General features: G+C 45.1%; 1 protein-coding gene across 3 annotated transcripts in view; it reads left to right on the top strand.

Annotated features, from left to right (window-relative positions):
• OSBPL1A (oxysterol binding protein like 1A) overlaps window positions 1-16,573 on the top strand; it is a 149,734-nt gene that overhangs the window by 56,657 nt on the left and 76,504 nt on the right. For all 3 annotated transcript variants that reach the window (XM_026661649.2, XM_029913586.1, XM_026661655.2), the window contains exons 14-15: window positions 3,460-3,541; window positions 7,647-7,753. In XM_026661649.2, the coding sequence (XP_026517434.1) occupies window positions 3,460-3,541; window positions 7,647-7,753 (189 nt within the window). The remainder of the gene's footprint in view (window positions 1-3,459; window positions 3,542-7,646; window positions 7,754-16,573) is intronic.

Raw genomic sequence — 16,573 nt, 5'->3', positions numbered from 1 at the left:
TAGAAAAACTACATGAAATGCACATGCTTTTTGGTAAAACACAACCTTATTTGTGTTCTGGTAATGTCCACGAAGGAAGAAAATAGTCCCTCCTCTCAAGGTACCTTATAAAAGAATAATTTGAAGAGAAGCAACATGCAGAGGATGAAAGGGGGTGGAGAGGACAACTATATACATGCTGATATTTAATTTTATAAAGTTGTACATAATCATAGTTGAAACTCCTCATTCCTTGAAGACTTTTCAGCAAGGGCTCTGAAGAGTCTTTAAACAAGTCCCAGGGCTTTTTACCATGTAGTTTTCAGTCTTGGGGTACATCTACACTACAGGGGGGAGTCAATTTAAGATACGCAAATTCAGCTACGTGAATAGCGTAGCTGAATTCGATGTATCACAGCCGACTTACCCCGTTGTGAGGACGGCGGCAAAATCGACTTCTGCGGCTTTTTGTCGGCGGCGCTTACTACCACCTCCGCTGGTGGAGTTAGAGCGCCGATTCGGGGATCGATTGTCGCGTCCCAACGGGACGCGATAAATCAATCCCCGAGAGGTCGATTTCTACCCGCCGATTCAGGCGGGTAGTATAGACCAGACCTTGGATTTGACATCTGAGTGGAAGAAACCCCCTGAAACTAATCTCCTCACAGCTTGCTCCACTACAACTTCATTTTTCTAATGAGACAGGGTCACCATTGTTCCTTGGCTACCCCCAGCACTTTATTTCAAACCTCCACGCTGTCTTGCTGCCACCAATGAGAATGCTAGTCTAGAAAGTCTGCTGGAATTCTATCATTGTCTAAATCTTCTTTGAGCAGGGTAGCTAAAATGTCAGAGGCCACTGTACTGGAGGATTCCCACATAAAACAGAGCCAGCAGCATGTGGTGCAGTGTCTTGCCCCACAGAGTTGGAAGGAAGATGACCAGCCCAAACCAGTTAATGTCCTAGTCATGCTGCAAAAATAAGTTACATGAAGACAACACTGTGCCAGCCTAGCCCTCTGTTAGAGTTGACACACTGTTAGTTGACCAGATTACTAACCTTTTTAACCCTGTTTGAACACACCACATTTAGAGCCACCATGCCAGTAGTGTATACGTCTCCTAGTTAAAGTAACTTGAGTGAATTGGTAACTAACACCTTTTGTAAATGCTCATGTGGACCCTCTCTGTTCCAGGCTACAAACAGATTCTTTACTTTAAGTTGATCCCTCTTTACTTTGAGCAAATATGGGTTTAGGGGTTTTTTTAGGTGGGTATTTTTCTTTTCTTAAAAAAGGAGTAGAAGTGCTGGGTTAGAGTTCTAGAGTAGCCTTTCCCTCCTAGACATGTAGGCCCAAACAGTGGCTTTCTTTTAAAGAGTATATTTGACTGATGTGCCTCTTCTCACCCCTGCTCTCCCTCCTCCCCCGACAACCTCTTGTCACAAAGGGTAATACATGAAATGTTGTCTAGAACAATGTGATGCTTTTTAGCTTTGAAGTGACTTATTACAGCCTGAATGTCATATTATGTAGTCTTATGACCAGTTCATGCCAAATAACTTGTAGAATGCAACAGCACTAGAGCACTGTTCTCTTTACTGGAGAAACAGCATCATATGTCACTTACATGATTAATGAATAATTCTGCTCTAGTTAAACTAAACTTACTTCATTAGTGCTTAAATTTATGCTGTGAAATCTGAGAGTTCTTAGCTGTGTCAACTTGACAGACTTGTACTCCCAGAGACTGATGCATCTCTGGCAGTAGAACGCTTTGTTTAGCTATAAATTTCATGAGTGGTCTTTATATTCCCTCTACAAAGGGAGTTTACAGAGGCTATTTCTTTTCTTTAACATGTTAAATCAAATCTGAAGTGATGCCAAGTGTCCTAGTTACTCTGCAAATACAGCAATGCATACTGTAATCACTATTCATAAGTAAAGTTTATTTGGGACTTCACTGGAATGGGGATGTTTTGTATAAGTAGTAGATGCCTCCAAACTACAATGGAGCCGAAGGACCTGATCCTGAGAGGCAGTGCCTGCCCCTTCCTGTGTGTTTGGATATCCAAAAATGAAGCTCTGGGTTTAACTCTTCTCTTGCCAGCATTTGTCCACTCTAATCAGCTAAAGCGCTGAAGGAGGCTGCCTGTGATAAGGGTATGTCTTCACTGCATGCTAAGGCATGGCTTGGACTCTGATTTGAGCCCAAAACCCCTTTCCATCCCCACATAAATCAGTCTGACTCAGGTCAGCAGCACTCAGGACCCATGTTGTAGGGCGTGGATTAGAGCCAGAGTACCACTATGATTCAGGTCCAAGCCCTGTCATTTTGCAGTGTGGATACAGGTCAAGGTGCAGACCCATGCCAAATGTCTACGTAGTGCAATATGGTCATGTTAGCACAGCTGTGAGAACTGGGTCCAGCAACTGCAAACCCAGGCTTCTGTTGCAGCGTGGATGCTCAGTCACCGGCTCAGAAACAGAGTCCATGTTCTACAGGCCTGGGCTTAGAGTACAGGGTAGACATACCCTAAGTGGCAAGACTAAATTGGGAGGAAAATAGCTTATGTAACTGTTGGTCTCTGAACAAAACTTGATTGTTTCTAAAAAGTTTATTGGAATTACTGCAATTAAAGTGGTTTTGGATATAGCCATTTAAATGTGCAGTGATGCTTCTTGAGAGAGAGAAATACATGAAGCTTTTTTACACACTTCCGAGGACACTCCAGATTGAGCGACTCGTTGGGGGGGGGGCATGGAGGGTCCAGTGGCCCCCCCCACCAGTAGCCACCTGGGTGGGGAACAGAAGGGGTGGGGCCAGAACCCCTCCAGCCATGCTGGGACGCTGCCCGGTGCAGCCTACTGGTGCCTGGGAGAGGGTCTGGCTATGGTGGTGGCAGGCTGCCCCCTACCTAGGCTCAGCTTCCACGGACATCAGCCAAGCGAGCCAGAGGCGCCCCCTTCTCCCTGGCATGCTCGGCCCCCATCCCCAGAAGCTGAGCCTGGGCAGGGAGTGGGCTGCCACTGCCACCCCTCCCCAGTAGGGCTCCCTCCCAGGCAGTTGGCAATGCTGCAAGGAGCAGTGACCGGGAGCAGCTCCGTCCCGCTCCCCACCTGGGCCTGGCTGCCAGGGAGAGCAGCTGAATGTGCTGGGGGGAGCCAGTGCAGCGGGAGGACAGAGCCCCTCCCCCTTGCAAGTAATGTGGGGTTGGGGGGGGGAAGAGCATGGGGGCAGGGCAGAGATACATGGGGAGGTTGTCCTCCCATTTAGCTGGTGCCCCCCAATATGGGGAGGCACCAGTCATCTATTGATTTACCGTATAAAATCACATTTTTCTTATCAGAAAAATGAAAAATTTCAAATTGTTAGGTATCTCTAACTTGTATATAAGCAAACTTTAGTATGTTTAATAGAATGTGAACTTTTTCCATTTAGAAGTACATGTTTTAAATAGCTTTTGATCTTTGTTTGCAGAAGGCACAAACATGTCAACAAAGGCTAGATAAAGAGATTTCCAACTTCCTCACAATGATGAAATCGTGCAACACCACTAAAGGTAACACTGTTAGCAATTGCAATTCTTTCTGCAGTTTCATGATGTGCTCTGTGTTGGATAAGCCACTTGGATGGACTTCCTGATTTTTTTTACCTTTTGTCAAATAAAACTTCACCAAAATGGAAAAATAAGATGCCTGTGAGTATAGGACCACTGCTTTTGAATTAGAAATTGAGACTGAATACTTCAGTTTTCAAATAAATGTCAACTTATTACTTACAATAGCTAGTGGTTCTGCTGATGCATTACATCAATTGAGGCGGTTAATACAACTTCCTAGAGGATTAAACTATGGTGAAACTTATCATAAATAGTATTTTCAGGATAATTGAGTGTATAGGTGAGCTCGTCCTGATTTGGAATCACTTGTAGAACCACATAAATAACACAAGAGCAGTAGCTTTTATTGTCCCCTTAAAGGTACCAAAAGCCCTCTTGCTACTCTCCCTACTGCCAAGAGATCAGCTGCTGCTTCTAGCTTCTCTCCTCCCTTGATTTGTATGATGTATTTGCTCATTGTAGTAAAAAAAGCTGTGGTGCACTGAACTTGTGGAATAGGGATGCATTAAATGTAATAAAGAAACTAATGGGTCAGTGAGATGGCATATATTCCAGTGTCCTTGTATAAAGGTGCCAAAAAGGGGACACAGTGGGTTGGAGAGCTTACAAATTTTTGTATATCACACACTGTTTCCATTGGACACTTGCATACAACAGCAGAGTTCCAGTTTATTAGCTATTATGTACAGGCATCAAACTTCTTAAGAGATACTGACTTGCACTTGTTTCGGGCTAGTGCCTTGTATATACATATATGCATAATATGAAATTGAAATCAATGGATTTTTAACTTCTAAAACTGGTAATTTTGAGAATTCAAATTATATTATAATCTGAAAAGTGGGGGCTTTAAAAACAAAAATCTTTAATAAACAGATCTGGCCTTTGTGTATATTTGTGTCCTTACTACTTTTAACAGTGGTTAAAATTTACTAAGCTCAAATTAGAGTGCTAGTTGTTAATCATAGAATTGTAGGACTGAAAGGGACCTCGAGAGGTCATCTAGTCGAGGGGTTCTCAACCTTTCTCTTGCTGAGGCCCCCCTCAACATGCTATAAAGACCCCAGGGCCCAGCAGGGGTGGTGGTGGGGGGGAACTTGAGGATTCAGGCTGGGGGCACCATTGGGCATAGGCATAGTTTTACTTCTATGGGGGGGAGAGGAGAAGAGCTGGTGGGGCTTGAACCAACTCCGCATAGTGGGGTCCAGGGAGGGAGCGCCACCCCACCCCCTGACTCACGCAGGAGGCCACCCAGTCTGTCTGGGCTGTGGTGGGATGCAACCAAAAAATATAACTCAAGGGGGGGACTTGGTTCAAAAATTTTGAAAACAGCTCAGGGTGCAGGCAGGAGGTAGCTAGGGGCTGTGTACAGGCAAAGGGGGGCTCCCAGTGTGGCTCCCAGCTTCTGACTTGGGGGGGAAGGTTTGCCAGCTTCAGCCCCATGCTGCTTTGGGGTTTGGGGGGGACACCAGCTTTAGCCCTGCACCGCTCCCGGCTTGTCACCTACCAATTTCTGTTTGTAACTTGATTTATCTAGGACTGAAATATAGAGACAGCACATATTCAATCTAGGGCACAATCCCAGTGGTTCACCACAGGAAGCATTGCACCAGTACAGTGTGGCTTGCACCTGTTCTCAGATCACATACCATTGCTCTGAATTGGTGTTGTCTTGATTTGAAGGACTTCAGTGACTTGTGGTCTGACTGCGTCAGACAACCATGCTCCTGTGGGGGCAGTATAGCTAGCCTTTCCCAAGGTGAAACTCTTGTGAACTGAAGATGGGACTTTTGCAAGATGGCCCTCTATTGTGGACCTAACTACTGGAAAAGCCTAAAATGAGCCTAAGATTGGTGATAGTTGGACCATGTTCTAAAACTTTTTTGCCAAACATTCAAAACAATATTGGAGGAAGAGCTTGGGTGCATGTCATTCATATCAAATAAGGAAAAAAAGCAACTGAATGTAGGAGAGGTGAAAAGTAGAATATTGCCTGTATCGTTCATTTTGGAAGGTGCCCATCCAACTTGATGGTCACAGGTAGAACTGTTAAGTCCACCCTGAGTTTTAATTAGGGGCTCCAGAGGTGGAAGCCCTTGTATTACACAAAATATATATATAGGTCTAATAAAGCCAAAAACTTTCTTGCAATGTATCAAAGTACAAACATTCACGTAATATCTAGGGTAGTTTCTAGCATGTTGAGTAAAAGTGCTCTTGTGTGGCTTGTAAAAGACACTGGAGGGTGTCATACAACTGGCACCACTGAATTTTCAGACTCTTGTATTTGCACCAGGACAGTACTTACATTTTTAGTGAGACTGATACTTGTACTTGTAATCTGTGTAGTCACTATCAAGGCCATCTGACCTCTTTGAAATGCTGCAAACTCAGACACCTAGTTCAAACTTACCTCTACTTTCTTTCCTCCTTTTGTAGCAGTAGTGCAATGAATATAATGCTTGTAGATGGTTTGTGTGACAGACACAGAATCCAGGCTTGCCACAAACCCAGGGCCGGCTCTAGGCACCAGCAAAACAAGCTGGTGCTTGGGGCGGCACATTTTTAGGGGCGGCATGGCCAGCGCCAGAATGCGGCCCCTAAAAATGTTCCCCGGCCGCCCTAGCTCACCTCCGCTGCTGCTCGCGCGCTGCTACTCGCCCTCCCTCCCAGGCTTGAGAGCCTGGGAGGGAGGGGGAGAAGCGGTGCCTGCGCCGAGTCTCCCCCTCCCTCCCAGGCTCTCAAACCTGGGAGGGAGGGGGAGATCCCGAGCGACCGCGGCACGCAAAACAGCTGATTCGCGCGCCGCTGCTCCCCCTCCCTCCCTCCCAGGCTCTCAAACCTGGGAGGGAGGGGGAGACTCTGAGTGGCCGCGGCGCGGGCGCCGCTTCTCCCCTTCCCTCCCTCCTAGGCTTGAGAGGCTGGGGATTTGGGGAAGGGGCAGAGTTGAGGCGGGACCGGGGGTGGGGTAATTTAAAAAACGGGGAGGGGGGGGGCAAAATTGTTTTTGCTTTGGGCGGCAAAAATCCTAGAGCTGGCCCTGCACAAACCACTATATAGCCTTGAACATGCTCTTCTTTCAACTTGGTACGTGAAGGGTATATCAGTTTTTGCCAGCAGATGCATGGATGGGTGTTTAATTTGCTGTTGCCCAAAAGTACAACATAGTTGCTGCTGGTGGTGGTTTTTAAATCAACCCTATTATTTTTTAGGATGAAATAAACCTATTTCTTCTAATTTGGAATGAGTAATTCCATTTTTAATATGCAGGAATAAGGGGATTACAGCAAGGACAAAGGGAAACTTGAGTCTTGAGTTATATCCTGCATAACAGGCTGACAGTTATAGTTACAAAATGACCTGAGTGCTAATGATTCCACCCCCTGTTACATATCCATTTGAGATGGTTATATTCAGGGTGTGAAGTGGGGATATTTTTGTGCTGTTTGTACCATTTACTCCATCAGGTATTGTCTTAGCTTTCATTCAAAGATTTTCCCCTTCCCCTGGATATTTACTACCAGTCTCTCTTCTGATTTCTGTTTTTGGTAACTCAGTTGTCCAACTTTTGTGGCTTCTTGGTTTTTCTTCAGCTTCCTGGTGTGACATGATGGCAGTAACTGCACACCATCCTTCGACTATGGATCATGCAATACTTTTACAGGAGAGGTCTTCACACTTTACTCCAAGGGAAGGGGTAAAAAGGAGGGATCCAGGTTAGGGCTGGGTAATCTTGTCAGGAAGGCCAGAGTTCTCCCATCTTGTGTCCCTAGCCATGCTGTGTGGTGGAACTGTATCCAACTCCATGAATAAATTACCTTTTGCAACCTTTCCTAAGCTCAGGACAAGGGGAAAGTTTCTTCCCCAATATTAACTTGTGCACTGTATTGTAGACAGAGTATTTTCTACTGTTCTGGTATTGATGTAGCACATAAAATTCAGTTAGGATTTTTAGTTGACAATTTGGGAGTAAACAATTGTGCAAAATCAGTCATTACGATGTCTCCTAAAACAGCTAACCTTTGGTAGCTTTCTTGACTTTCAGGAATGCCTCCTTCATTTCTTCAGAAAATTGAAGTGGTCTCTGAAGTATCAAAAGAAACGTGTGAGGCTCTGGGTAACTGCCTTAAGCTCTTCACAAAGCAGGAAGGGGTATGTATTGCTGTACTTCACATCCTTATTGCATAAACTATTTTGAGAGCATCACTGAAGCCAGAACTAATGGGAGGCAGGGGAAAGGGGGACAATTGTACTGGGGCCCCCAAAGTGTCTTCAACATTGGTATAAATAAAGAAATGAGCAGGGCAGAGACCCCAGCAAACATGATGGGCCAAGGCCCCAAATTTCTCTTCAGGCCTGCAGCTTAATGCACTGAACCAAATACACCTCTAAGGCTTCTGCCTTTACTAGACGGGTTGTCTTTCATTTTGCTAACCTCCTAGTGCAGGGGTGGACAAACTTTTTGACCCGAGGGCCACATCTGGGTGGGGAAATTGCATGCAGGGCCGTGAATGTAGGGCTGGGGTAGGGGGTTGGGGTGCAGGAGGGGGCTCAGGGTAGGGGGTTGGGGTGCGGCAGGAGGTTGAGGTGCAGGGTGCAGGCTCTGGCCCGGCGCCACTTACCTGGAGCGGCTCCGGGGTGGCAGTGGCACGCAGCGGGACGTCCCTGCGACCCCTGTGGGGGTAGGGGGAGAGTAGAGGGCTCTGTGCGCTGCCCTCGCCTGCGGGTACCTCCCCTGAAGCTCCCATTGGCTGCGGTTCCCCCTTCCCAGCCAATGGGAGCTGCAGGGGGCAGTGCCTGCAGGCGAGGGCAGTGCACAGAGCCCTCTTCGCACCCCACCCACCCCCCAGGGCTGCAGGGATGTGGTGCCAGCCATTTCCTGGAGCAGCGCAGGGGCCGGATCCAAAGCCCTGATGGGCTGGACCCAGCCCGTGGGCCATAGTTTGCCCACCTTAATGGAATCTGGTATGTCAAAGAATCATTTTCCTCTGCAGCTAGGAGTCAACACAAAAGAGAATCTTGGGTTTGTTTGTGTATTGTACAGATTAATTGATAGTCTTTTTTCAGCTGTTCTGCCTTCTTCCACATGTGTTTGGACAGGTCTCTTTTTTGATTTAGATAAGCAGTTGTTTTCATGGACAGTTTTAAAAAAATCTGTGTCCCTTTTATTGCACTTATTGTTACTAATGTGCAGGGCCCTATGCAGATGGTTCTTCCCTCTATCTGGAATTGGTTAAATCCAAGGTATTAACAGCACCTTTATTATTCCAGGGAATTCCTTTTATGTGTATTTCTAGTTTAGATCTCTTTTTCCCCCCCCCCCCACCTTCATTGGACTTACCATAATAGTGCCCTGTTTGTTTATACTGTTGAGTGCAATTCCAATATTTCGGTGGAAACGTACTGCATGTTTGTTTTTTCATATTGATCTCTGGAGGGTGCTTCATAACCAAGTTACCATAGATAGACTTGTTCTCCTAACCTCTGATGACACTCTTCAGTTCAGCTTTGTCTTCATCAGCCATTTGTATTTCAAAATGAGGAAGATTGTGTTGGTGTTGTGAGTCGCTTCCAGTTCCTTAACAATGAGCCACACACACACTGGATCCATTGTTAAGGCTTGGATAGGAATGAAAAGTCTTAATGCAAACCTACTTCTCTACTCACAAGCCTGCTATACTTGCATGAGTGAAAATACAACATAATGGAGTGAGTGGTGAAAGATCTGTTTATCTTGTCATAGATCTAGTTTAATTTTCCTTTACCCAATACCTACTTGTCAAAACTCCATTTGTGAATGAGGGAGATGGTTCTATGTGGTGGTTCTTATTCTGTGATTGTATTTGGTAGGTATGCTGCTTTATGTGAAGCCAAATTCATTCCTCTATTTTTATTTTAATGAGCAAAGTAGTGTTATAAATACCATATGACGCTAAGAAAAGGGTACCAGACTTTAAATTGTTCGTATTTGTAACATTTATAGTTTGATACAAATAAGGGCTTGATAGCATAATTGTTTCCATGAAAGAGGTGGCAGTGGCTTTTTTTATGACAGTAGTTGTCATTATTGCACTATAACTACTTCATGTTGGTAATCTATTTTCCCCCCCTTTGTGTTTGAATAGTTTTGGTAATCCTAATGAAGAATCTTAAAATGCCCAGGCAATGAAAATTCTAGTTCAGTTTCATAGCATTGCTCTAACCATCTCAGATCTTAATATAGAAAGCTCTTGAAATATTGAAAAGGAGATATGAGCTTTGTGCATTACAGGAGCACTTTCAGTTGACAGCTCCTGTCCCTGATGAGCTCAACTTAAACTAATATTGCTACTAAAAAACAGAACTTAGCTTTCTATTGGAAATTCCATTCAACAAAAGCAACATTAATGCTACATGAATAGTCGTCTTCCTGTTCCTGCTGATCTCTCCAGTGCAAATGCCATATACTTGGGCTCTGCCCTGGAAAAAGGATTTGGCCCTAGCCATATATTTCTAGCTTCTGCCAGCAGGTGTTGAATACTCACACTACTTTTGTGTAAAGAATGGAGTTCTTCTCATGTAAGGTTTATATGTGGAACACACACATCTAGACCAGGGGTCGGCAACCTTTCAGAAGTGGTGTGCTGAGTCTTCATTTATTCACTCTGATTTAAGGTTTCGCGTGCCAGTAATACATTTAAACGTTTTTAGAGGGTCTCTTTCTATAAGTCTATAATATATAACTAAACTATTGTTGTATGTAAAGTAAATAAGGTTTTTAAAATGTTTAAGAAGCTTCATTTAAAATTAAATTAAAATGCAGAGCCCCCCAGACTGGTGGCTAGGACCCGGGCAGTGTGAGTGCCACTGAAAAGCAGCTTGCGTGCCGCCTTCGGCACGTGTGCCATAGGTTGCCTACCCCTGATCTAGACAGACCATGAGCAGAAGAGATTCCAAGAATGCTATCGTGAAATCAAGATACTTATTTTCAAAAATTCCTCTCCTGACACACACACCTCTCTGCTAACAGGGCACTCAAAAGCAAAGTTAACTTAGACTGTCAAACTCCTTTCATGAAGGATCGTTTTCAAAGGGTCTTGCAATCTCTTTCAGATGTGTTGTGGGCTTCTTTGACGCTCATGTCTGCTGCAATCTCTGGGCCTCTTTTCCTAATCACTGCCTGTTTCCATTGCCTCTCTAGATCCAAGTTCCTTGCCCTTTTTAGGGCTCTTTGATCAGACTTCTTCCTTGCCTAATGTCCACTGTCTCACTCATTTTACTGGGTCTACTGCACTAATTTTGTTGAATTTTGCAGCCAGTAATCTATTTAATGCCACCTGCCAAACAACAAATTTGTAGTTGTGAAAGAAATGCCTTATCTCATGCTCAATAGTTCATCTAGTTTTTATCAAAAATCAATTTTTGCTAGTGTATCATAATTTAACCTTTTCCGGTACTAAAAAGTGCAGCTTGCAAACTTGTTAGAATGCAAAGTTAACTTTTAGAATGCTGCTGTGTATAAGTCATATTGGGTCCAGTTTTTGACCTTTGAAAAAATGTTAACTAGCAAGAAGGAATGTCCTCTTCTCCATAGCCCACCCCTTCCTGGGTGAAGTTGTAGCATAATTATACAGTACATACACAAATGGTACTCCTGTGTCTGAGAGTCCTTACTAATGCATGATAAATCATATGCCTTCTATCTTTGAATTTTTAAACTAGCGTGGGAGTTCAGCTTCCAACTCCTGGTTGCATTGTGAGAACTTCAGCCGCCCCCCCCTACACTCCCCCACCCCCCCAAATCACATCAAGTTGGGCAACGGGGACTTATGAAGGGTAACGCTGATTTGGAGGAAGCCTTAATCTCTTTTTACAAACGTTGCATGTTCTGGATGAATTGGTTAAAGGTCGGTCAGTGCCTGGCTGCAGCTTGTCAGAAAGCTAAGGCGGCATTTAGGAATAAGCCAGGGGCAGTGCGGTGAGGAGAAGGTTATGCATGTGGAACTGATGCACGAAGTGTGGCGGGACCTTAAAAGAGGGACTGTTGTGGAGGCAAATGACTAGACTAAACCTTTTACGCACACCCCATTTTGCCCTACGCGTGCTTTAGGGAGAAGGGCTGCAGCTCCCGGCCGGGCTGGCTCTGAACACCGCGCTCGCTAGGGCCCTGTGGGAACTTGCACTAAGCATAGCAGCATGGCCGAGCCCGCGCCGTTAGCCTCTGCAGCGCTTTGGGGATCACCTTCCCCGACCCGTCCGGCCGCGGGTCTCTGGCTCTCGCCCGCAGCTAGAAGGGGCCGCATGGGGGGTGGGGGCGGGAGCCGCCCCGGGAGCCCTGTCCCTCCCCACTCGCCCCGCGTGCTGGCGGCTGCAGCGCAGGGCCGGGGCACTTCGGAGTGGTGCAATGACCCCGTGCTCCGCGGCCGGGCGGGGAACCGGCTTGTCTCCTGCGCCCCGGCGAGTCTGCGGCGGGCCCCGCTCGGCTCTCGCGATACCGCCCCGCGGAGGGCCGGGTGCCGCTGCAGCAGCTCACTGGGATTTGGAGCCGGGAGCTGGCAGCGCTGCGCACGGGTGTTAGGCATGCCCCCGCCAGCTGCAGAGAGCCCCGCCTGGGCAGCGCCCCGCTGGGTGTTGTGAGAGCCGCGCCAGGGCACTGCAGGACCCGGCAGCCAGGGCACGAGGTACCTCTGAGGGGCTCGCGGGGAGGAGCAGCTGCAGCAGCAGCCTGTGAGGCGGCCGGGCCGTGGAGGTGATGGGAGGGACTGCTCTTATCCCTGCACACTAGGAGACTGGCCCTCCGCGTAAGGCCGGGACACGGGGCAAAGTGAACAAGCTGGACCCTCCGGCTTTCGAGTTGCTTAGCCGCTAACAGTCACTTCATTCAGAGTTTTGCAACTACAAACCTGTCAACGTGCCTGCCTTGGCGTCCACCCTCTGAAAGTTAATGGGTTTATTGCTCTCCTTGTTGACGTTGGGATGAAACCCTCAACATAGAGTGTCTAAAAACGTATTCACTAAACCGTTAAAAAGACTAAAGAGTGATTTAGGAAGCTGTTCAATTATCTTCAGGCTGAATTTTTACTGAAGCTTAGTTTGTCATTGAAGCTCCATCGTCAGAACAAGTGCAACTTGGAATGTTTCGGGTGGTGACTTTGGCACAAGGTTAGTAAATCTTGTTGAAAGCAAGCTTTTTCCTCTTGCTGGATCTAGTATCCTAGCTGAACTTGCGTTCTAACTACAATCTAGGGGCAAGTATCAGGGGGTAGCCGTGTTAGTCTGTGTCTACAAAAACAACAAGGAGTCTGGTGGCACCTTAAAGACTAAGATTTATTTGGGCATAAGCTTTCGTGGGTAAAAACCTCACTTTTTCAGATGCTTCACTTCTAGGGGCAGTTTAACCTGGTGTTGACAATGACGTTAGTAACATAAATTACTGTATCACTGTAGCAATACCACAGTTAAAGGGACTCTATTTAAATGTCCCCAAAATTATAAAACTGCAGGCTGATATCTAAATTCAATATAAACAGGTTTTAAAATCTATTTTCTACAGTATTAGAACTTCATTCGTTGCAGCACCAAGAATCTGAAAGAGAAGCTTGATTAAACAAAAGCAAAGCTGATTTAATTTCTTTTCATCCTCTAGCACTATAGAAATACAAAAAGTATGCTGAATAGTAATTTAGATCTTTGTAAAACTCACTTATGATCAAAGGTGGCATTAGTAACAGAGGTAGTAACCTCTTTAAACAACATGATTTTAAAATTGACATTGTTCCTTTTTAAAGATTGAGATATTACTTGCACTCTGCCTATTTTCAGTTTCAACAATTTTCTCCTTAGTTTAACTTGGTTGAATCTTTCTCACTGCCTGTGGTAAACGTTCCAAAAGATGATTAACTGATAAATGGCCGAAAAATTTTATTAAAGATGGTAAATGGGGAAATGCAAGTTTATTTTTGCAGATTATTTTAGTCACTATTAAATATTAGGCTTGGTGTGTACATAATCCAGAATAATACATTCCTTATTTGCATTCTCTGCACTAACTTTTGTCAGGAACCATTCACAGTATATTTAACTTGGGTAGATATATCAAGGTGTGATACTTCACTAGTCAATTGCATAATTAGCATAATATGTTCAGATAAATGCATTTGCAATTTGAATGATCATAGTGCTTATACCAGTTGTTAGTGTAATGTCTATGTAGAAGGCCAGTGGAGAGGTGATTGCTTTTTATTTGTTTCATGTTGCTTTAAATAGCTTGGAAACCTTAAGCTGTGCGCAAGGCACCCTTGTAAATGTTTGTTGATGTTGCCTCACTCTGTTCTCATTTTACACTCCTATATTTAAATTGGATTGCATGCTCTTCCAGTACATGAAACTCTTTCTGTCCTGTACAGCTACTCGCGCAGGTGTCCATGTTGTGACTCAGGAGCCCGTTGTGAAAATCAGAGCTCTAAATTATCCTTCAGGGTGACTGGTAACTGACTTGATTGTGAATTGAAAACTGAACTTCTCCCAGTTTGATTTGTATTGTGTATTGAATCAGCCCCCCTGCTTCCTATGGGGAGAAAGTATGGGTGCCTCCCCTACAGCCTCAAATGCCCTGGGCATGAGCACTGTGAGCAACTGCAGCAAAGGGACAGCAGCTCCCCCCCACTGCCTGCCCAGTGTATTGCAGGAAAGTAAGGAGAGCAGCTCTGGTTGCTATATTGCCTGACAGACTTGTGGGACCCTTGGGACAGAAGGATAAAAGCTCAACTGGCTCTCTGAGCCTAGGAGAGCACCTAGTGAAGGATGCCTCACAGCCATCCAGGACATCTGGGAGACGGAATAAAGGTGAGAACCAGCAACCAGTTGATTCCATGATTCCCTTTTCCAGCTGACTCTCAGCTTAGAGCAGTCTGGATGCTGATGTACTTAAACCGGCTGGTTGTGATCCCCAAGGGACCTTGTGCCCTCTGGGGATAGCCAGAATACAGTGTGCTGTGGCCATGCCCTCTTCCCCACCTCTGACTTGCCACCTTTCATGAAGGAGGCATGGAAGCTGGCTCTGGAGCACTGGGGATGCTCCCTTCTCCCTTGCACCCAGTGGGAAACTTGCAGGTCACTTCTGCTCTCTTTCCACCACCTGAGCACAGCAAAAGGGATACAACAGGACTAAAAATCTGCTGCAAAGTAAATATTGTGCCTCCTGTGCCCCTTTAGAGTAGTGTTTTTCTTTGGGCTGAAAACATTTGACACTGACTGGGACCTGTGGTACAACTAAAATGTTCTGATATACAGCTGGCTTCTCTGCTGTTGTCTGTCAGGTCTGAAGGTGCTTCCTATCATAGTCCATGTCATACAGTGAACTTTGCATTCAGCATGGTGATAGGTCCCTACCATTAGGGTTTGCAGTCTGAATTAGGGCCTGTCTGCTTCAGCAAGTTTTACCAGTAATACTAATCTAGTTACACCAGTGTAAAGATACTGATATAACATTCCTTGCCACATCCCAGTCTGGACACTTTTCTAGAGGAATAGCTCTTTTCAGTAAGTAGGTAAACCCCTTTTCTCAAGTGACAAACTGAACCAAAGAACAATATTTTTTTCATACCAGAATGTGTGTCAACATAAGCAGTTAACGTGGTTAACCATATTGGTTTAAATTCACACCTTGGGTTATACCAAAAAAGTAACTACATACATCAAAGAATGACACACCCATATGGTACGGGAGGACAGTTACTGATGAGATAAGCCTTACTATAACCTTATCACTAATATATTAGTGCCCAGAGGCTCCAGGCATGGGAGATCCTCCTTGTGCTGAGGAGCTGAGGATATGCATACTTGGAAGAACACCTGGTCCTCCCTACCCAAGAGTTTAGTCTGAAAAGACAGATGAGTGGGAGGGAGAGGAAATGGACTACTGCATGTGAGAAGAGGCGTAAGGGTGAAGTTGAGCACACATCTTTTGGCTCCAAGTTTTTATAAAGTCTGTCCTGACAGCATGGTATGTAATATTCTTTTCCACCCCGGCAGGAGAGCTTAAAATTTTTTTCTTCCCACGGATGTCCTGAGAGGGAAAACTAGCCATGTTAGAGGGATCCTCTTTCACGTAATTAAGGGGAGAGAGCTGCTGAAGTCCAGTAAGCCCAAGGCCTTAAGCTGCCAACTCTTGAGTAGGGCAGTTGAGGAATGTTCTGATCCCAAGCCAGTCTGCCTGGACCAGGTTTAAAGTATGTCAGCTGTGTGCAGAACAGCTGATAGACGGTGTATCCTAGTGGACAGACCAACCTGTTCAGTATGCAATTGCACAGTCAAAGCCTGGTACCATTATATATTTTGTTTTTCTGTTGGTGTTATTATGCATGTTGTTTGTTTCTTTACTGCCTTGTTTTTAACATTGTATAAAGTTAATTTAAAAAAAAACACTTTATAGCTACCAGCAGTACTTGGCCCAACAAGATAATTTCAAATTTCCATCAGGTAAATAGGGCATTAGCATAGGAAAGCTCCTTTTTTTCACTTGAAGAGGCTAAAGACTTACACTTACAGTGCACTATTGCTGTTGTAAGTTCTTTGGAGCAGAGATCCTTCTTTTATATGGGTGCCTAGCACAATGGGGTTCTGACCTAAGTTCTGCTGTCATGCAAATAACTGAGATGCTTCTGTTTTGATAGTTGAAATGCAAACTCTGATTGTTACCCCCTTGCCAAAAGCTCAATTGACGCTACATTTTTTCATTATGCTCTTTTGAAGAATGAATTTTGATTAAAGGGGAGGGGGGTGGGAAGAGTCTTGTCGTCTCTCAGCAATTTGATTTTTAACTGTAATAGGTAGTGTGTTTGTATATAGTTTGTATCAACAAGATTCAGCATCTCTAGCTGTGTAACCGCAGTGGAATTCTGTGGGTGAGTTAAACTAGCCTGTGTGAAAGTTTGTATCTGGCTTTGATCAACTTGAGATATGAGACTGAAGGGAAAATGCCTTCAGCCACTC

Source organism: Terrapene carolina, unplaced genomic scaffold (assembly GCF_002925995.2).
Source record: "Terrapene carolina triunguis isolate 2854851 unplaced genomic scaffold, T_m_triunguis-2.0 Scaffold58, whole genome shotgun sequence".
Taxonomy (NCBI): domain Eukaryota; kingdom Metazoa; phylum Chordata; order Testudines; family Emydidae; genus Terrapene; species Terrapene triunguis.
The sequence above is the reverse complement of the archived record's forward strand: the minus strand, read 5'-3'. Positions and strand labels throughout refer to the sequence as shown.